Source organism: Lonchura striata, chromosome 1 (genome assembly GCF_046129695.1).
Source record: "Lonchura striata isolate bLonStr1 chromosome 1, bLonStr1.mat, whole genome shotgun sequence".
NCBI lineage: Eukaryota > Metazoa > Chordata > Aves > Passeriformes > Estrildidae > Lonchura > Lonchura striata.
The window spans coordinates 69,105,292-69,128,183 of NC_134603.1; the positions used below are offsets into that span (position 1 = coordinate 69,105,292).

The 22,892-nt window shown below is 39.0% G+C and overlaps 1 protein-coding gene across 3 annotated transcripts in view; it reads left to right on the forward strand.

Annotated features, from left to right (window-relative positions):
• GRB10 (growth factor receptor bound protein 10) overlaps window positions 1-22,892 on the forward strand; it is a 144,131-nt gene that overhangs the window by 65,744 nt on the left and 55,495 nt on the right. For all 3 annotated transcript variants that reach the window (XM_021546879.3, XM_021546881.3, XM_021546880.3), the window contains exon 4: window positions 22,112-22,328. In XM_021546879.3, coding sequence (XP_021402554.1) covers window positions 22,112-22,328 — 217 coding nt within the window. The remainder of the gene's footprint in view (window positions 1-22,111; window positions 22,329-22,892) is intronic.

Below are 22,892 nucleotides of genomic sequence, written 5' to 3' on the forward strand. Positions count from 1 at the left end.
TCCAAAAGCTATAAGCCCGTGTAAATACAGGCAGACCTTTGAATGAGCATGGGTGTATTATGAAGTATTGCAATGCCTAAGATTCAGCCCAGAGAAATAATACTATGTAGCACTCTTTTTCTCCATCACTGTTATTACTTGCTTTTAATATATTTTCTTCTGTGTTTGCCTCAGGATAGACATGGGAGGTTGAGGTGATGTTGTTATTCATTCTGTAGCTAAGGAGGAGTGTTTAGTAACAGTGCTGCTTCTGAAATGCTTCATTTGTGGGATCTGACTGGGATGAGCTGGTTATCTGGTGTATCAGAACCAATCCATGTTTTTTGCAGAATCCAGCTGTTACTGAATTGAAAGTGTAGAATACAAAACAAACATTGTTTGTATTTCACAGACAATACTGCCAGACATTCATGAATTCTTGTGCTTTGTATAAATGTTGTTGTCATTGTCCAGCCTTAGAAAAGCCACCATTAGTGCCAAAATGATTTACACTGACTAATCTTACGCGAGCGGAGGCCCTGCTTCCTGCCTAGCTCATTACAGTACCTTTGTTTTCTTTTGGAGAATGCTTCCATTTATATTTGGTGATGAATCTCGTTAGCATGGCTAGTAGGAGGGCACCCATAATAGCTGTGTAGAAGTTTAACTTCCCTCATTAGATTAGTTTCCAAACCCTTGGGCTGACAGAACTCTGAAAAAAAAATTATGAAAAGAGAAGAGAGTAGATGGGTGTTTAGTACAGATTGTTTCAGAGATCTGCAGTGAGCTACAGGAGACACATGAACTGAACTGATCAAGTTTAGCTGGAAGAGACTGTACATAATGTAATGAAGATTGAGTGAAAACAGTGAAATGAAAAGAAACAGACCAAAAGATATTTAAACTGTAGCATATTCAAAGAAAATAAATTGTAAGTAACTGATGGATTTTGTTTCATTTTTATTGTATTTTTAAATTTTATTTTTAATTTTATTTTTTACGTATCAACTTTTTAATATCAGCTTACAAATAATCAGTTTTGGACGTATTTAAAATTAATTGTGTTCCTCTGAAGCCACATGATATGAATAAAAAACCATTGTAATATCTCAGAGTTGCCAAACATGGTATTTTAAGCCTGTTTATAATCTCAGGAATCAGTGTGTCAATCTGTTGAATTTCTCTGACAGGACAGTATTCAGTGAATTCAGTGCAGGGAAGGAGCCCACTGTGCTGCTTGTATAGGGTTTGCTTTGGGGCCTTTGTTCATTGGAAGTTTTACAAGATGAGATGTAGAAAAAACTAAGAATTTTAAGTAAGCCTAAACCAAGAAGTACCACAATATTAAAAATTAATTTTAAACTTTTTTTTTTTCCTGTGGCATATGGAAGAATGGTAAAGTTATTAACAGGTTTGCGAGGACCTTCTTGCTGTGCTGGAGGAAGATGTTTGCTGGGTCAGAGCAGTTGCATTGGAAGAGCTGGGGTTGGACTGGCTTCCTTGCTCAAGATAGACCACAATACACCATACTCATCCCTCAGGGACTGAAACTGTATGGGTGTATGACAACTGAAATAGTGGTTTGGGATTTTTTTTAATACTGCAGATAGGTGTTCCTCCAGCTTCTCTTTCAAGATTTGTATCTGCTGTTACCATGGCACAGAGGGGAATAAATTCACAAGGCGTGAATTCAGGGTGATTAGTCTCCTTTCTTGTTATTGTTAAATTCTTGTCTTAGGCTTTGGGAGGGGAAGGTGTAAATAGGGCATAATAGGGTGATGAGCTTCTCGTGATTTTTTACGGATCTGTCTCAGAAAAGGGGGTGTTTACTTCCCTTACCCCTTATGTGTTGCCTCCTTGGAAACAAGTTAGCTTAGTACTAGCATAAGGGTACAGTGGTGACTCTTTAAGAAACTCGCCACAAGTCAAATAGAGAGAGACACTGCAAAATCAATTGTAAAATCAAATGTTAATTTGATTTTAATTCACTTTAGTTTTTAATATGAAAATATATGCATTTCCTGCTGCCACTGGGGAAAATCAACTGTAGTCTTTGCATCCTTTGGCTGAGTAATGCAAGAGGCAGCATGGGATGCCCTCTCTGTTGGTGGGTGTGCACTCGGGGTCATCTGGTGGAAAATTTCATCCCTGTGCTGCAGCTATTGTGCAAACACAGCACAGGGGGAGCAGCACGATTTGGGGATGTCCTGATTCAGGGCAAATTTGGGAGAAAGCCTCTGAAGGGCTTTCTCTAGAAAGCAGATTCAATCAGCCTCTCTCCCAACTGGTTTGGGAAAAAGACATCCTTAGAGAAAAAGTGGAAGGAAAGTGTTTTTTGACAGGCAAAGCATTCACCAACACAAAAAGAAGAACAACAAAAAAAATTGAACAATACTGAACAATAAAACCTCTTGCCGCTCCAAAAGAGAGACAAATGCAAAGTCCCCTCCCTGGGCTGTAGCTTGGCTCACTCAGTCCCTTCTTATCAGTCCCTCTGGCACTGGAAATGCCATGGCCCAGGCCCGGCAGGGCTACAGGTGCAAGTTCCAGGTGCTCTTCTGGGTTTTCAGTCCAGAACCCATAGTCCAGGGAGCCTCTTTGCCTCAGCTAGCTAAAAACTGACTAAAAGCAAAGGAGAGCTCTGTTCTGCTGTCTGTCAGTCTGCAGACAACACAGTCCGGGAGCAGGAATGTGGAGGAGTGAGTGCAGTGTCTGAAAACAAACTGCGCGCTTCTCTTCCCCACTTCACTCTTGGAACCAGTCTTAAAGTGCAAAACTTATTCAGCATAACCAGAATAGACGATTGGCGGTGAAAACATCATATAGTCAGGACAGGGGGCTCTTGGTGAGGGGCTGGGATGCCAGGGGTGGGTACCTAAGCACGCTGGTCTGTTGGGAGTGTCTGCAGGAGGCCAGTGTTCACATCATGGATCTGCTCACGTTTGGCAGCTCCCCCAGCCGTGTGCCAGCTCTGTGAGGCACGGCTCTGGTGGCACAGACGCTTTCTGTGCCACTGCCACCACTCCAGTGGTGTTGGGTCACTGGGGCTGTCGCTGAGCAGGCACCTGTGTGCGGGCACAGCCTGGCTGGTGACTCCTTGGGAGGGAGAGTGCCTTGAATTGTGGGAATGCTGGAGGGGAGCAGCCTGCAAGCCCTTCATGGGGATGATGTTGTTCCAGGCATTCCCTTTCTTGGGCTTGAGCTCACAGGTCTGACGCATCTGTTTGAAATGGTGTGCCTGGGGAAATTCAGATATCTGAGGGAAACCAGTGGTTCAGTATCCACCTTGTGATGAGGTGTTTCTCCCAGGTATCAGAGCTGAGCTCATTTCTTGTGTTTATCTCATGTCTTTCATGAGGGAATAAAAGTGTTATCCTATGGGTGGTGCACTCCCTCCTCTCTAAGTATATTTGCTTAGCAAATGGCACCATTCCATTGCTAAAGCAATGTGTTGAAGTTAAATGTGATAGATTACACTATTTTTAAAGTAATTTAAAATCAGTTATTTATACTGTCCAACAGGTATTGGGCACTTCTGGTCTCAGGTCTTCCTCTGCCTACTGGGCAGCATTTTTCTTCCATTTGAGTTAGTGGTCCAAAATTGAGCTTAGTGACACAAAATATCCTCTTCTAATTTAATCAGTGAAAGTTAACTGTAAAATCATGGGATGAGCTCTTATGTTCTCTGGCATAAGTGTTTTGCCTCTATGTTTTATTTTGTAATCTGACTAAATTTCTACTGTCAACATGTTAGAGCAAAAGGATGGAAATTAGTAGTTTCCGTCCAGTTTCCAGGCTCTTTTGATAGCTTCTAGGTGACATTTTTAACATGGCTGAGTTGAATTCTTGCCTGTACTACTACACCCTCTTCCTTTGCGTTCTTGGATTTTGCGTATTCTCTGTTAGGGGGAATGTTTTAAGTATATTTATCTTTATGTATAAAGAGCCTTTTGAACCTTTTAGTGCAGGTGTTATAGCCAAATGTCAAAACATGGCTGTGGGCACTTAAAATAGGTTCAATACTAATGAGCTTTCCAGCTAAGAAAGTTGATTTATTATATAGTTTTGCTTTTAATTATGCTATAACAATAACAGTTGTACAGTAAAAACAATGTCTCTGCAACATCAGAATATTAACTTTGAATTCTGACACCTTAACCAAAATCAAATTCTAAGTTTAAAAGGCAGTTTGATATATAAAGGGGAAGGATATATTTAGAGATGGAAACAATCCATATTCACTGCAACTATACTGTTATATATTTTGAAAATATTATTTTAAGAAGTATCTCTAATTTTTGTGATAAAAGTACAATGTCACTGTGCAAGGTCAGCTTTAGTGAAAAGAGAACTGACTTTCAGTATCTGATTACATAGAAAGCTCTAGGGCTTTAATCTGGTTTCATGACTGTGTTCAAATCTGAAATAAATGTATTCTACTTATTCAGACTTTTAAGAGTATTATCTGTCAGAAACTGATTGTAATTTATCTGGAGCACATGGAATGTTTGAGATCACTGTGACTGTTGAGGGGAGGCTATTTTATTTTATAAATCACTCTGCTTTAGTAAAAACAGACAGATTTTTCAAGAGAACAGTGTTAAGTATGCCTCTGTGCTTTCTGAAGATGATGGGGGAAAATGGACCCCATTTTCTATGAAACTTATTTCCAAGAGTGTGGTAGGAGTGGTGTGGTCAAGTAGGGGCAGATATAATGTCAGAAACTGCTCCCTGAATTTATACTGGTTAGACTTCATCTTTGCAAGAAGCTTTTTAACAGCCCTACCATTTAACAATTTTGGAATCAGATTTTTTTTCTTTTTTTTTTTTTTTTTTTCAAAATGAAATCCATTTAATCAGATAAAGTCCTCATTTGCTCCTATCCCTGAACTGATTTTTGCTCTGTCTCTGACCACCCATGCAGGTGATTTTTAATAGTTGACATAGTGCAGCCCTCTTGTCTGCAAACAATTCTGAGAGACGTATATCTGAATTTTAGATTTCTGGTTTCCCCTGACCTTCAAAGTTATATTTTTGGTGTCTGTCAAAGTAGTGAGAGAGTGGAGAACAGGCAGTACAGCTCTTAGTTTCCTTCCATTGTTTGTCCTAATAAGTGTCCTAACCTTTGGTTTCTGTCTCTTCTTTCCAGTGCCTCAGGTGAAAAAAAGTATAAGTTAATTTACTTTTTTATGAGCTTCATCTGTAAAGGAGAGCTTTTATCATCTTAGAAATTAATACAGAAATTCACCTTGCTTCTTTTTTTAAAAAAATAAAAATTATTAAATAAAATAACAACCAAGTAATGTCTATCTCTGTAACATTTCTATGGCTGAGAAATAGAATGAGTGTGAGGTAAGACTTGTTTGCAATAGTGAAATGGGGCGCATTTCTGATACTGCACTTCTACTTCAGGCTTCTGGTGCTCCTAAAGGCTTCTGGTGCTTTAGTATTCCTTGATTCAACTACTTTGTGCTCCTCTTTTTCACACTTGCTAGTTGGTTTTAATGAGAGGAAAAATTATAAATGCTAAACAAAAGTTGTCCTTGTGCTTAAAAATTAAATGGATTTTAAAATTTGGCTGACAGTATTATAGCAAATTTAGCTTAAGCAGTCTGAACAAGTATAGAATTCGTGTAAATTTTTAATATAATGTTCTGCACATTAAAACAATTTTATGGAGCTTAAGTACTAGAAAAATGGGATTGTCACATAGAGACATAACACACTGTACTGCTGAGAGGAAAATGCCCAGTTCAAGTTATAGCTTAAACATGATCTTCCTTAGAAATGTCTTTTCTAATCTGTATATAAAATAAGGACTGGTTCTCTCAGATGACTGGGAAGTCAAGGACTGCCGATTTTAGGATTTTTCTAGCATGGGAATGTATCTCTTCTAGTTGAGACAAACAAATTATGCTGGAGTGCACTCATGGTCTATATCAGCAAGTATACCTTAGCTCAGTTATGTCAAAAAGAACATACACTGCGGTGTATAAGAAAAAAAAAAAAAAAAAAAAAGGATGTAACTAAAAATACTTGCCTAATAAACTTCTGTGGTTTTGAGTGAATGTGAAAGTGGCAGTTACCTTTAAGTATCAACATGATTTTCTATGTTTAAAAAATTATTTTAAGATTCATGAATGAAGTCAGACTTCAGATACCAAAAAGACTGAGAAATGGTATAGACTTTGATTACAGGAATTTCCTGGTTCTTTCTGTAAGCCCTGCATCTCTGCAGAGTGTCCTGCCTGTATTTACAGCCAGTCCTTGCTGAAATAATGTGATTGACCGTGGGTTGGCTGGCAGGTTTATAGGTAGCAGGGTTCCTTGTTGGGGGGTTGGTTATTTTTCACTCCTTTTGGAAGTTGCATGGAGTAACAAACATGCACAGCCTGCGCTGTGGGGTTGCATAGACTCTTAGGCACAGATGGGAATGAGGGGTTGCAAACTCTAGGACATGATAATGGCAGTAGCAGACCTGTCTCCCGTGTGGTGGTAGCTAACCATCAATGGCTCAGACATCCATAAGCTGCTCAGAATAACTGGACAGCAGAAATCATGGCAGGATGATGACAAGTGTTTGCTTCTTTACATGAGCATGCAGAAGCAGCCATGGACTCTCCACCCCACAACCCACTTTGTGCAAAAGTTGGGAAATACTTGTTGAGGTTGGCCAATGTGCCTGTCTGTGTGGAGCAGGGCAAAGAGTTAGAAGCCCTTGTTCAGTGAATTAGCTTCTATGTGGAATTAAACAAATAACTGTAAATGTCTGCCTATATTTTCCCCATCAGCAAAATGAGGATATTGCTGTTGCAGAACTTCTGTCAAATATGTGGTTGAGATCTGCTTAGTAGTGTGCATGGTCTTTTTGAAGATGAAGTCTCACTTCAGCTTTGTTCATGATATTGAGAGCCAGTTCTGCAGAGATGAAGTCAAGACTGAAATGAGAACATATGTGAGATTGTATCCTAATGCATTGGGTAAACCATAGGGTATTACTTTGCTATGATGGGTAGCCTTTCTGTAAATTGACTTGTTTGTGTGCAGCCTATGACATGGCAGTGATGAGAGATGATGCAGCTTCTAAGTACCATAAATGTGCTTTGATTGATGGTACATAATTCTTGACTCAGGGGAGGGAGGAGGTTAGTGAATTAAGCTGAAGGGTACTTGAAGCTTTGTGCATGTGGGTGTTGAAATTAAAGTTGGGAACAGTGACCAGACTTGCCAGATGACATTGGAACATTTACTAAAAAAAAAAAAACAAAAAACCAACCAAACAAAAAAAGGCATTAAATGTGGGATAAAGACATAAGTTAAAACCACTTGAGGCATAAGTGAAAAGACATGGAATTTCTTTAAGATGGTTTTTAGTATGTAGCTGAAGTGAAACTATTGAAAGAGATCTAATTTGTTTCCATTATTGTAGGAGCCAAGATGTCTACTAATACAGTATTTATGTTTGTGGTAATATCTTTCTACCATTGTGTATCTCTATAAACTTTCTGTTTAAGAAAACTACTAAACAAAGCAAAACAAAAAACCCTCTCAACCCTTCCTCCCTATGGCAATAGTGCAGAAATTTTTGGGCCAGGATACATGTCTCCTGCTGTGTTATGCTGGTGAAATACAAAACAGAGAGGTCTCTTTCTGAAGAGCAAGTTTAGAGATGAATCTGTCAGACTGTTGGCTCCAAGGCAGACTGAGACGATCAGAGAAATTTGCTGAAGGCATGGCTGGGGTGAATGCCTCCTTTCTTACAGTGAGGGTGTTTGACCAAGAAGACTTGGTGATCTCCATGCTGATGACTTTGCCCTGAAAAGAGATGTTCTCAGACCATTTGCATTCCCCAGGGTCTGGTGTCTCTCAGGGGTTTGGTGGTACAGCTGCGCTGGCACTCTTCCTAATGTACTTGTAATAGCAAAAAACCACTTTCTCTGAAGGAAGTTTATTCTGGTTTGACAAGTGAAATGAAATGCAGCAATAAAAGCATTCTTAGACACTTATACTGGGCTAGAAATACAGATATTTCAACAGAAAAAGTAGTAGAAATGTGGAGTCATTTCTATTGAGCTGGTTGTTCGCAACCTTTCCTTGTATTTCAGGCAAATGTGCAGATCTATACAAAATGCATTTTATTGTAAACATGTGGGAAGACAGAGCCTTCTAGTGCATGCTCAGTTTCGAGGAGCCAACAGACTAACTAATGAGGGCAGAACTGGGAAATGTTGTTGACAGAGTGGACACTAGAGAGGTTAATAGGTTAGAAAAGAACATAAGTAGCTCTCTATGAAATGATACCCGACTGTGGTGAAAGAGGAAGACAGTAAGAATCTGAAATCCATTTGAGCCAAGTATAAAAGAAGATAACTCTTCAATTCAGCAAGATAACTCTCAAAATTAGTTCATTGCAAGTTGAAAGGAAGCCCATATGGAATGTCTGCTTTGGAGAACTGTTGGAGATGGAGGAAACTTTGAAGTGGTTTCTAGTGCTTTACATGGTGCAGAAGCTCTTGGTGCAGGTCTTTCCTGTTCTGAGACCATATGTTGGTGTTTTATTCATTTTATGGTTAGAATTAAGTGTGTTTAGGTGCATAAACATGTCAGAAAAGAGAAATAACCTTCATTTAGTTTTCACTACTAAAGATTAAAAATACTTTTAGATAACTATACATTCTATGTTCTGTTACAGCTGCCTTGGCTTGTGCTTTAGCTTGTAAATTTGTCAAATAAGGAAACAAAGTCTGTACTTGTTTGTTTGTTTTTCTATCAGATGGTCTTTGGGTCCATCTAAGAAAAGATTGATGAACATCAGTGAAAATATGTTGTCATACCAAAGAAAATGCTTTGGAATTTTTTAAAGGGGAGTAAAATAGCAAAAGATAACATTGTAGTCTTGCATTATTTATGGTGCCTGTAGCTTTGAAAAAAATCTTGTGATGTTAAGGCTGTCACAAAATAAACTGGTATAGTACATTTCTGTAACTGATTCTTACTTTGTCTGTAAAGCAGACATAGCAAGCTTGAGACTTGTTTTAAGCTCATGTAATAAGAGGAGGGGATAAAACCCCTCAAATTTCATAGCTTAATAAAATAAGCAAAATCTGTAGAAAAAAACAACTCTGTTGTAATTTGATGTGAGTTCTGCACTAGAATCTTTTACCAGTACATTGTAACAATAAGCTTCAGTCATTACTGTCTTTCAGTTTACCTGACTGTGATAAGCAGCACAGTATTTATTTCTGCCTTTATGTAAACATTATGCTGCAAGTGGTTCATGACAGCACTTCAGCAAGCTATGTCATGTGAGGATACTTGAGAAATGCATCAAAGGAGCTGACATTCTTGCATTGAGGTTGAAAAGGGTTGCAGCATGTCTCTTAAAGCCAAGAAACTTCAAGGGGAATATCAATCTGAATTTGTTACATTTTCTAAGTCTCTTTGTGCCTATTAAAAAGGATAAGATTCTGTCAAGTTAGTTGCATTTTCAGGTAAAAAAAAAAAGCCAGATTTAAATTGGGCAAACCACCTAAACAAAAAAAATCCTTTCAAAATATAGCATGAGATGTAGCTAAATTTGGAGTTCTTAACAGCAAGCAGCTGCTTAAGTAATTAAAGTATATAAGGTGCTACTGACCAAAGCAATTAGTATGTAATTTCATTAATGGCATTAGGATTGCAGTAACAATATTTAAGTCTTTCTGTCCAAATCAAGATTGCAGGCAATTTGTGCCATGTCCAAGATGAGGCTGGGAGCAGTGTGATGCTAGGGTGTGTTACAGCACCACTGTCTGAGTGGATCTGTAAATGCACAGGGAGCATCTTGAACTGGCTATGCCTTGTTAACCCTCCTAATTAACATACCTTGCTCGAGAATTTACATGTTCATGTGCTTCTAAATTTTTATAAGCTAGGATGGCAATTAGTTTATATTTCAAACAAAACTTCGTGAGGGCTGCTAATTTTTTTGTTTATCTTTGCAATTAATTTGTAAGCTTGCTGGTGTTCAAGGGAAAAAAGGGAGTTCTGTTTTTGTGTATGTTTTTGTGGTTTGTCCTTAAGTGGTTGGAAAATCTTGGAGAGCTCAGGCAGAATAGAGTGTTCCAAGTCCCCTTGAAATCCAAAGTACTGCCTGTGCATGATAGCTTTTAAGTTGCAAGGTCTGCAAGTCAAAGACAACTGAGTGATGAGCCCAGTGACTACAGCTTCTAGGCTCCAGAATAACCATAAATATTCTTCAGAAAGATGACAATGAGTTTTAGAGCCTAAGCAGAAAAAATACACATCGTGAGAATGTGGCATATACTAAAGTCCAAATACAGGTCACCTCTAAGGATAGGGTGGCATCATTGATGAGTCGCTCGGTCAGAGAACTGAGGTCGGGAAGGCGTGCTGCTGGGCCACCCATGGGTATTATTCCTCTGGTGGCTAACCTGGAGGTGCTGACTTTGTTAAAAAGCCACTGAGAGAAGTCCTTCAGAGCCTTCAGGCTTTACAGCAACACTTCTGGCCTACCTTGAGCTCTGTCCTGTTGACGCATTGCCTCTTTCTAGGTCTAAGCCTTTCTAGGTCTGTAAATACGTGGGTGTGCTTTTGGCTGAGCAAACCAGTCTTCTCTGCTTTTCTGGGCTCTATTTCAGATGTGAAACAGAGCGAGGTGAGCAGGTTGTCTCACCTCTTGAGAACACTGACCCGGTGTCCACAGGTTTTTGGGGCGTCTCTCCTAAGAGGGGTGGTGGAGTGAGTAAAGCAGCACAGGACATCAGTGCCCTGTAAGCTCATTTGAGCGTGCTGGTGACATCCTTGTCACATAGGGTAAAAGAAGCGGAGACAGCATCATAAGAAGTGATGGTCTGTTAACAGAGTACCCTTAAGGGAAAATATCTTGTGTTCTGCTTCCAGCCTTGTTCTGTGGACATGCAAGGAGGTGAGTCTAGTCAGGGGATTGGGCTCCATGAACGCTGACTGGATGGAGAGAGCAGCAGGCTGATTTCCCAAAATCACAGGGTATGCCCTGTGTATCTGAACTAAGAATGTGCACAGCTTGTGAAATCAGGCATGTGGGTCTCAGAAGGAAAACAGGCATAATGGAAAACTTTGTTTTGACTCATACTGTGCTGTGATGAGTCTTCTGCATAGCACACCTAGAGATTTCCCCTCTGGGTGAACCTGATCTTGACTGATTTTCACCAGTGCAGCTTATCTGTGGGATATAAATCACGAAGCACCAGGCTTTGCTTAGGTGAAAAGAAGGGAGACTCAATTTGGTGAGTTGAGTAGAAACATTAGCACATGGTTTTCTTAGGCCTCAAGTTAGGCTGATGTTACTGCTTTTCAGTGAAGTTTTGAATAGTAAATGTAAATTACTTGTTGTTTTGTATTGTTGCTGGTTTTGGGGATGTTGTTGGTGACATAATCCTTGATTGGAGTTGAGGGTTCTTTTGGTTGTTATTTTATGTTAAAAAAACTAAAACAGGTTGACTAATGGAAGTTCTTGGAAACAGTGTAGTCACAGCAGAAGGAGGCATCACAGAACTTTTATAAATGACTGTTTTCTTCCTGAGCAGAGTGGGGTACAGACACCTTCAGTGGTGGCTCCACACCGCCATTTGGGATGAGACTGCAGCAATATGCTTTGCCATCTGGGGATCCGTGTGGCAGGACTGTAGCGTTCCCTTCTCAGCAGTGGAGGTTCACGCTTCCTTACAGCAGTAATTCCTCTGAAATTATCCACCCTTTGCTGACAAGGCCAAGGGAGGAGATCTCCTTATTCTGCACCCCTAAAGGACTATGTGATTTTTCAGAAGCAGCTGCTTGGCTTGCCTGAAAGAACAGCTTAAAAGAGACAGCTGATTTGGGGACAGCGTATCTGTGTGCAGATGAAATTAAATGCGTGCCCCAAAACAGTGCTCCTTTAGTAGGGCAAAAAAATGTAGGGAAAGCTTATATCGATGTGCTGCTTTATGCAATAAGAGGACATCTGGATGGCAGCTGCCTTTGTCTTTGAAGTGAAACTAAGGTAGTTAGGCTTGCTTATTTTTTTTGTCAGGTACTGGATTTAAAATTCAAGTCAGAGGCAATTTCTAATGTTCTACAAATAAGTTTCTACAAGTTCCCAACAGCCTCTTAAAGGAGGCTTTTTTTAATGCAGTGTTGTAATTCCAAACAACTCTCCCTCAGTTTAGTCTCTTAAAGATATTTTACCAAAATGATGATTGCAGTTAACACTAAACTATTAAAGCAACTGATAAAAAGAAACCAAAATTACTGTGGCGTTAAAGCATTTTACTTTTTCATTTGACTTTGGTTCTCTTAAATTTGACAAGAAGTACCTTAAATAGTAAATGTTCCAGCTGTCTGCTTTGTAAGTCCATCGGTCATAGCTAGGTAACTATTATATGCTGAAAACGCAATATTTAATTAACTTGGAAGAATAGCTGATTCATTAATTGCTGTGTGCAACTTTTGGAACTTATATTACATCTTCAAACATGCTTTCTAAGCCAGCAACAAACCTGTTTGAAGCAAAATTTAAAACTCACGGTTTAACCTTAGTAGGAGTAAAGGTTAGCTCAGGTATCAGGTGATGAGGGTCATGCCTCATTTAACAACAACAACAACAACAATAATAATAATAATAATAATAATAATAATAATAATAATAATGCTTCAGCACCAGCTCTGCAGACCCATCACTTCCTGAAGAGAAATGCTAATGGAGTTTCTGGGTCAATCCAATTACTTTTTACTTAAAAGCTTTGTTGAAGTTGTTGTGGAGTAGATTTTAAGTGAAGCCCCCTATGCAAGAAGGCTGGAGTTTGCTGGCTGCCAGGCAGGGACTTCCCCAAGCAGTCAGGACGCTGGTGCTTGAGCAGACAGGGTGTTGCAGGCTTTGGCTGCAGCTACAGCAGCACGTTGGAGGTTATGTATGATGTTTCCCAGAGCAGGGATAAAGCTTGGGCTTTCTTGGCAGGATAGGAGGGACTAATCCGTGCAGTGGTACTTATATTGATTTGTAAGGATTGTTCAGCTGGGATTACTCAGCTGGATATTATGATGTTTAATCAGGGAAGGAGAATACAGGTTCCTGAAAGGAAAGCAATAGATGCTTTGACTGTTTTTAACTTTGCCTTTAAAAAAAAAAAAATAGATTTGCAAGACACGTGTAGCTCTTCTCATCTCTGTGACTTTTTAACTTCCTTTTGAACTGTGACTTGTGTAGTAGTGTTATTTGTCTATATTTGATTTGCACTCTCACTTTTTTCTTCTTTTTCTCAGACACAGGCAATAAGAATAAAGTATCCAAGTAAAACTTCAGAAAAGTACTATGAGTAAAAATCTATATATAGGAAATGGTAGAATAAATTAGGAAAAATAATTTTTTTTTTATATAAACATGATAAAAATATATAATTATTAGGTATTTTCAAGCTTTTTATTCTGTTTCTGATGTAGGGCTAGGTAATCTCAGTAAAAGTGCAACTAAACCTGACCTTTTCTGTGTCAAATTGCAGCTCTCACTGGTACAAGATATCTTCTTAAAGTCATTCTCTCATAAATATGACTGTCTAATATAATATGCAGTCAAGCATCTACCCTGTGGTCATCTGACAGTATTTCAATTCCCCTATTCATTGCCACCCAGTGTTGTGCTTCTTCAGGTCTGATTTGTAAGTTCCTTGATGGCTCAGTAGATTAATATGTTTGCCTCTTATCTGAACAATTCCAGTGGATTTTTTGTTTGTTTTGTATGGACTGCACAGGCCAGGATCCCTTCTGCTGCCCAGATGTTCCACACACACGTCTTGAAGGATAAGTGACAGTCTGTGTATGATCATAATTTTGGGATATATTGACAGGGCTTGCTTTCTCAGTTTTGCAGTTGAGATAATGTATCAAGTGCTGGACACCCAGTTAACCTCACCTGGAAGATAAGACTTGGATGGAGAATCCCTGGGGTCAGTTGATCTGTCTGTATCTCATGTTCACTCTTTCTTTTCTTTTTTGTCCTGAGTTAAGGGTGGGCCACAACAAGGCTCTAGGGTCATGACTATTACTCACTAAGTTTTGACTTAAGCTTTAGCTTTCCTTCTGTTCCTGTCTCCTTTTGGGCCAGGAAAATCCATCTGGCCTGTGCACTCTGTGATGTATTGCAGCCTTCACCAATGTAACTGCTTTGTCCTTGGGGGTTTTTTAAGGATTGGTCTACTCTGACCCCACGTTTGGAATATCCCATTCTGCCTTCTATGGTGCTGCTTCTGTCTGGGTAACTGAGTCTGGTTTGGGTTTTCTTTGTCTTGATAAACCCAAAGAAAGAAATGCTTTCTTTTTAAAGGTCTGTATCAGTCATTTTCTTAAATCAATGAATTAAAAGCAGGTGACACAAGAAAAATATACAGGAAAACCACTGAACCTCATGTTCATGGAAAAAACCCGCAGATCTTACCAGTTACTTGAAAATTAATCTTTTCACTGGATTTTGTAATCTGCTCGAGAATTATGGTTTCCCAGAGTCTACTTAATCTGCTGTTCTGCTTAAGTGATGTGCTTACTCAATAGTTACTATACAGCAGTGGTTGTGCAGGCACTGGTCTGTGAAGAGGGTTTTGAAAGGCTGATTGCTGTCATCAGCAATAGCTGGACAAGGGTGTGCTCACCCCAGCAGGAGGTGGGCTGTTCCAGTGTGCAGTGACACAGGATCAGCTGCTGTCCTGTTTGTCTTTGGGTTCAAACTTTGACCTGATGCTCTTTTAGGAAGGAAGGTATGCTTCCTTCTTTTTCTTTTTTTTTTCTTTTTTTTTTTCTTTTTTTTTTTTTTTTCTCCCCCAAAGCTACAAATTTCTTTTGAGAAAATGGGTATCATAAATTCTGTTTTCTAAATGGTCCATGTGAGTCTGGAAAAGGGACTGGCCGTGACTTACATATTTTAATCTTATCTCTTACAGTTGGAACATCGGCAGTCAGAATTCTAGATGGTTTAGATGGTTTTTCCTTGGATTTCAAGCCCTTCTCATACTGATGCCATTAGTGCTTCAACACTTCCGTGTGCAGTAAAGTCTAACAAGAGTTTAGCAGTGATGGTGGTGGTGGTGATATCCACCTACAGCAATTGTCTGTCAAGGCAACCACTATCCATCCATTCCACAAAAGCATCAACCTGACTACAGTCCATGGGTTAGAAATGGGAGCATGTAGAGTGGGAAGTGCTTCTAAATGCTATGTGAATAATTGCAGCACCATCAAAGGGCAAAACCAGTAAAATCTCCATCAGAGACATTCTTTGCCTTAGTTTATCCTTGTAATTAACAAATAAACCCTCCTTGTCCACCCTCCCTTCCCCCAAATACCTAGATTTCATCATCTTCACTTTTTGGGATGTCAAGCATTAGGTGTGAACTGGACAAAACCAGAATTTTTAATTTTTTAGCCTTCCATCTTTTTCTATCAGAATTCCTAAAACTCATTTTGCCCACTAAGCCAAGTGTACAACTTCATTCCTTCCTGCTGCAGGGCACCTATCGCCAGTTGTTCCTGTTACTCACTGAAGCTTTGGTTTTTTATGAGCACCTTTCATATGTAGCTTATTCCTATAGTTGTTACCTAGCAACATTAACTTTGTTCAATTTAATTTGTCTTCTATTTCAAGAAATCTATCAGGTGTGTTTTGAGAACATATCTGGAGTCCAACCATGAACCTTTAGAAAAGAGGTGTGAAATAATAAAGAGAGTTCTCTCCAGCACCTGTAATTAATGTATGTGTACTTGGTGTTAGCCATCACAGCCATACTGGCAGAAATGGGAATAGATGTGTGTGGCATTTAAAAATCACCTGGAGAATACTGGATCAGTTACAAGTTTACTGTTGATTTCTCTGTGTGGTTCTCTGGTCTCAGTGTGCTCAAAGATGCCTATCTCAATTTCATGCTCTTATACCAACCAGCATCTCTGTTTCTTGCCCTTCTCTCCATGGCATGGTCCATTTAGCATTTTGCAAGCTACATGCACTGATGTGACATTTTGTAGGCCAGCAGCTGTAGTTACAGTACAAAATAGAGGATTTCACTTATCTGAATAACATTAGAATGCAATAAAAGAAAGGCATGCAGAGGCCCATAAGGAAACTTACAGGGCACATAAAGTTTTGGGGTTCAGGCTCGTAATTTTTAATTCAGACTGTGGCTGCTCTGGGGTTAGTGATGCCTCTAGGACACAAAGTTGTGTTTGTGCCTTCTGCTTTCACTTTAAATGAACAAAAAACCCTCTAAGCTTCTAATGTTCAACTGAGGCAGTCTTGATATTTTTATAATTCTGTCTGACAGCCTTCTCTGATCTGGAGAATAGTGTGAAAGCATAGGGTTTGCAAATGTTTTTTATATTGTCTTTTTGTTTCTTGTGCTAAACTTCCCATCCATATGGAGCTTTCAAGAAATCAGAAGGGGAGAGATTGAATAGAATTGGAGCTGATATTGGGAACAGAGGGTGTCATTCAGCTGTAGCATCACTGTAGAGGGCACTGTCGGGTTTTTAAAAAATTGCAAGAGATCTGCTTATTATCATCCACCTTCTGTTGCATGCATCTCTCAGAGGTGTAGAAGCTGCCAAGTACTAAATACATGCATCTGTAGGGGGCTGTGGATACTGATTGTATGAAAATTGCAGATCAACTGGTGCCTGTGGCATTAGTGGAAGCTGAAACCAGACTACAGAGGGATATGAGACATTCATGTACACATAGCGAGTGTAGTAACATGCTGAGAGGGAGAAAGTAATAGAGGAGTACAAGTGGACTTCTTTTTGCATCATTACAGCTGTGTGTTGTCAGTAATAGTACACTTTCAAAAAATTGTAGTGATGGAGATTCCTGAAAAGTCTTTTCAAAATGTCATTTGGACATGGTACTGGAGGGACATGCTGCAGTGCTCTTGTGCAAGGGGTGCCCTTAATATACAAACCCTTGTAGAAGGGTTTGTATACACATCTCATGTGGTAATCCTTGCCTGCATTTTTGACCCTAATGCATGAGATTTACACAATGCCAAAACCTTTTCAAAGCTTAATTGCATCACCAGTACAAATCAGAATAACTTACATGCAGTTTTAGAGGATTTTAAATAGGATCTTGAGATAGATACCACAAGTACTTCATATGCCTTTTTTTTTTCCTTTTCAACAGTACCTTTCTGTACAGTTCTTCTGTTCATTTTACTATAAATGTATTTTCCATGTATCACCTGTGATTTACATAGTGTTTCACTACATCATCAATGCAGAATGGTAGGCTGTATGCAACTATTTGTTCCTTTTCTTTCGCTGTTTCCATTAGTCTCCTTGAGAGTTAATTCATATGTGCTGGAGGGGCTGCTCACAACTTGGAATCCATATTCTACTCAGCTAACTTCAGTGAAATCTTCTATTAGGTATATCTTAGCTTTTTTGTTTTGTCAAGATGGCTCTTGAATGTGCTGCTCTGAAACACATTTTGCTGGTGTTAGGTTGTCAGATAGGAATAGGTGATCAATCAATAGCTAATTACCTGTATCAAACATTTGTTTATAGATGTGCTGTTAGGTTTCTTATATATCAGATTTAATTCCATGGCAATAGAAAAGTGGTATAGTTTTTTTATAAGTCTTTTACCTAATTCCTAGTAGCTCTTACATCAGTTATCTCTGGGAACTGATACAAAGGATAATGCTGGATGATTAAATTCAAAAATGAGCAAACAAGAACAAAATTATTTTTTAAAATAAAATATTTTCATAAGCCTCTTAAATCACAACTAATTTAAGTCCTGTGATGGTTTTCAAGTGTGTTCCCTATGAACTGTGGACCATATATGAGAGGGAAGGGCATTTGCTGAACTGTCATTTAGAGACATTAAATGCATCCTGGTCTCTAGTCCAAATCTGAGATTCTTTCCATATTCATCTCTTTTTCAGTAAATAGAATTTCTTCAATGCAGTGAGCCCCCTGACAGCTGTGAAAATACCTGCTTTCTTCAGGAAGCTGGCACAGTTGAAGATGAGCAGGATCATTTCAGCTTTATGTCGCTTCAGAATAAGTGGGATCCTGCTTAGTCTTGTTAGCTGAGCTTAACATGTCAAGGCCAACAATTACCAAAATAAGTAAATAAATGAGGATCTAGGGGATAGAGAAGGGCTAGAAACAGAAAGGCAAGTGGGACATGGTTAAGTACAGATTAAAGTTTGCTCAGGCCTAATTTAGGGGTTATCATCCCTCCTATGTTGTGCTCGAAAACATTAAAAAATGTATTCAGAAAGTGTTGTTTTTTTTTTTTAAATGGAGCATGACAGCTTACCTACCTAGCTAGCTTAACTATCTTAGTACAGTTTTTGTAACAAAGTTTTCCTCTTTCCTTGAATTGAACTTTTAAATCTTTTCTTGTAATTGAAATCATGATTTACTTTACCAAAAATATTACTTGCAACATCCAGTGGAGCTGGTTTCTGAACAAAGCCAAAGTTTAACAAATTGTGGGCAAAGAAACAGAAGGAAGTTCAGACATCTGCCAGTGTGTGCACTTTGGTTCTAGTTTGGGAATGAACATTGTTCACAGAAGAGTCTACTAAACTGCCAGTACCCTGTCCACCACCAGAAGTATGTCAGAGCTAGGTTTTGCAAGTGTTCTCATTTAAAAATGACAGTCAAAAGTTAAGGGCTGTTTGCATCTTTGTGCATGAAAATGCTAAGTAGCTTCTGTGCTGTTCAGTTGAAATGGAAGACTAGACCTTGAATATCCACTTTCCTACCCCTTGATTTTATGGTAGAATTCAATACAGATTAAGAAAAATATAATTTTGTATCCCTGGAAGTGCACGTATGCAAGATACTTGGGGAGCTGGAAGCTCCTCAGCTACCTGTAACTCTGGCTGCTAGATTCTTTCAGGTCAGTCACAAAACCTGTGTGTGCATACTTAAAGGACCAGCATAGTGCTGTGCTGGATCTAAATCCAATTATTTGCAAATTTTGCTGTTAACTAGCATGTCTTCTCAAAGTCAGTTTTGTCAACATTTTTTTTTTTTTTCTGCATAGGGTTGTCTTGATGGAGGCGGGATCTCACTGGTTGGTATAGAGATACTTCGAAGGATTGCACTATATATTAAATACCCTTCTGAACAGTGTGCCTGCATATGTTTTAAACAGTTAGAAATCCTGTGGAGGGCTTATTTGGTTTTTGTTTAGTTAAGCTCTGTGGAGAGCCATCACAGTAACATACTGGATTACTTGGCAGGCTGAGACATCTGCTGGCACTTCCGAGGTGTAGGCTGTGGCAGTGAGGTTTCCTATTGCATCATGCTGAAACCTCTCCAAAACATAATGGTATTTAGTACTAAATGCCATTGTATAGAGATGAAACTGTATGAAATTGAAGATTGCAGCTTTGTCTTCAAAAAGCTTAAGAATCTTAAGGATCTTTTGCTCCTGCAAAAGTTTTATAGCAAGATTGAGGGCTATTATTACCAGTGCTTCACCCACAGAGAAAAGGAGCTGACAGAGGAGTGAAGCCAGATTCTGGACTTCAGTGCAGCATATTATTAGGAAAACTCTATATGCACCTTGTCAAGTGCCTGTCCTGTTAGAAATTGAATTTAGGTGTGTAATTGATATACTTAAAAGCCTGCTATGGTAATTCAATGCTTTAAACTATGTACTTGTTTTGCTTAGTGTTTTACATGAAGTGCCTCACTTTATGCATATTAGGCTACATAGGACACCTTTGCAACTATTTGCTTATTCAGAGATAGCTTGAGATGACTCTTAATCATTCCTCCCATGTTACAATCACCTGAAAACGTAATGATCTTGCACACCAATAGCTTTGTGTAAATTGTTAATAAATTAGCACCCTCAGGGACCAAGCCATATGGACTTCCACTGAATATATGCCTTGACTTTCTTCCCTTTCTGCTTTTCACCGTGCTAAACAATTGCTGTTAGTTACTGTAATTTACTCCCTGACTCTGTGGTCAGGGTCTGTCTTTTATGTCTCCTACATCCAACCCAAAGCTTTTACATGACAGCCATCTGACACCCTACAGCTCAGTACTTTAGATGAATGATAAAATTTAAAAGCCTTGTAATTCGGCCTGTCCCTCTTTATGCTCCTACTTCTGTGGTTCCCTTGTGATTGCTCAAGAAGTGTTTTCAATATGTCCTCTCCAAATAGGATAAAAATGTGGAGGATGGCATGAAATTTAAATTGCAGCTCTGTCTCAAAATCACTAAAAATAGCAGGAAAAATTATTGTAGACTTTGTCCAAGCAAAGCAAAGCGTAGATTGTTGAAAATACATCAACTAGCTGACATACAGAGAAGATGCTGTAACCTAGTGAAGGTGAGTCTAATAGAAGTGTAGTAGCTGTTAAATACAAAAATTCAGGGAAATTGAAAGGAAGAAACCTGTTTGTGGGGTGATGTTGTGGTTTTCTTGATTTTTTGTTTTGTTTTGCTTTGGTTTTATTTTTGTGTTCTTGATGTGTTCAGATCTTGAAATCCTCTTGAGTACATTCTAAGTGAAGGCTAAGTGGCTGTTATTTTATAGAAAAGAGTCTACTGACTTGCAGTGAGATACATAGTATTTCAGGTCACTAAATAGAGCTCAGGTGTAGGGGCATGACCAGAAACCTGTTTAATTCTGAGCAGGTCCTTTGTTCACCCAACACTGAGAATGGAGGTCATCAGCATCTCAATACAATTGCCATGTAAATGCCATGTTCAGATCTCATTATGGTTATCAGAGCATGTCGTTGGTGGACAGAAATTGAGTTATGCTGTTTCAGATTATATCCTCAAGAAATGTGATATTTGTACAAAATCATTTATGGTATCTAAAAGAAAATAGTGCAACTGGTTGCATGCTGCTTCTGATGGTTCATTTACTTAGAAAATATGGCAAAAGAATGGATAATGGAAAATACAGTGTGTTTAAGCTACAAAGTAGAGTGTGTTTACCAGCTCCATTGATTGTCTCTACTTTCCCTCCCTGTCATGAGGAGTTTTGTGAGACAGAAAGTTTGCAGGCAGCAATGGTATATTTTGCCAGGCCAGTTGATGCATCTGGAAAATAAGGGCACAGTTTTGGCTGCACAAGGCTCTGGTCAGGAGTAGCTGTTCCAGCAGTGGCTGTGCTGTAACCAGAAGCAGATATCAATGTGTGTGTTCATCAGCCTGCTGAACTCCTGATAGGGAGTGATGTAACTTGTGGCTAGGGAGTAATTACAGTGCTCAGCAAGAGGAGTTCAGAGAGTGGTTAGTGCAAAGGGCTTGCAGAGTTCTCTTGTCTTGCAGAGTAATTATGATTGTTAGGGAGGAATGACTGAGCACAAGTTATTTATTTACAGTGAGGTAAGGTGGCGTATTTAGAAAGGTTGGTGCCCTTTTTAGGGACGGATGTTCCTCCAGCCAGCCATACCACACCCTTGGTTGATTTACTTTGTATTCTTTAAGATAGAAGTCTATCGCACTGCAAGAGCAAGGATACAGATAGATCTTTTTACATGAAAGTTGCTGGATTGCCCTTCAAAATACTGTATCACAAAAATACGGTAGGATTTTTAACAAGATATAGCATTCACCTGTATAATGACGTATTGCAGGACTGCAGAACTGTCTTAGTTTTTTTTTTTACTTCTAAATTATTTCATCTTGTGAAGTATTTATTACAGTATTGGACAATCTAAACTTGATACTTTGCCAAGCCAAACCGAGGTATTTTTAAGTGATACGCTTTGGAAATATATGGCAGTTCATCAGTAAGTGAAGTGGTGCTTCACATTAGCATTGTCATTATTAGAAATCCCTACAAATTCTGGTTACACACACACACACACACACACACATATATATATAGTAAATACTGTAATATTTATTCTGTGTCCATAGCTTTCCTCCATGGAAGACAAAACAAATGTCCATTGCTGGCTCATACTAGTTTCTACTCTAAGAGATACTCTAAGAGAAATAAATTATTTCTGTAATTGTAATTTTCACTGTAAAAATGTAGTTAAATAATTATGTTATAATTCTATTGAAACTTAATCTTTGCTGTTGGCACATTTCCTTTGCCTGGGACTTCCAGGTGTGTTACACTGCCTTTATTTTGTCTTTCAGATGACGATGTGGACCTGGAAGCTTTGGTAAATGATATGAATTCCTCATTTGAAAGTTTATACTCTACATGCAGCATGCAGTCGGAAACCACTCCGCTCCTCCAGAATGGCCAGCTGAACCGCAGCCAGCTGCCGTCCTCGGGGCCCAGCACCCTGCAGCCCCTGTCCCCGAGGCAGAGGGTGCAGCGCTCCCAGCCAGTGCGCATCATGGCAGTCAGGTAGGGACAAGGCACTCGCCTCCTTTTCCAGCAGTTGTCATGAACTGGCTTCAAAAGAACTATATTTTAAAATAGGAGATACACTTTGGTGAGGAGCTTAGTGTTAGACTGGACTTTTGCATTAAAACATGTACTAAGTATGTAAAGGACATAATATTTCCACGTATTATCACCCTTCTTTTAGTCAAGGTTTGATGTTTCTGCAGTAGCTGATTTGTAGAAGTGTGTCATTGGTACCAATTGGCAGAATCTATATCCATATTTGGATTTTTTTCCAAACTGTTAAAACCAGTGCTCTCAAGTCTGGTGTCCACTGACAGCCTGTAGTTTTTATTAAACGTAAGAGATCATAATAGATAGATGAGAGTATGCTCAACTACTTTTGATATACCTCTCTCTTTGTGAAGGTTTCCTGAATAATTTAAGACCAACAAACAAAAAATGGAGAACATCTTAGTTATGTATCTGTTCTTCACAAGGCACTTTCAACTCACTCAATTGAGTGCACTGTGTAAGTCATTACCAAAAAAAAGTGTTAAAGTTGTCCTCCTGTTGTAGGGCTGA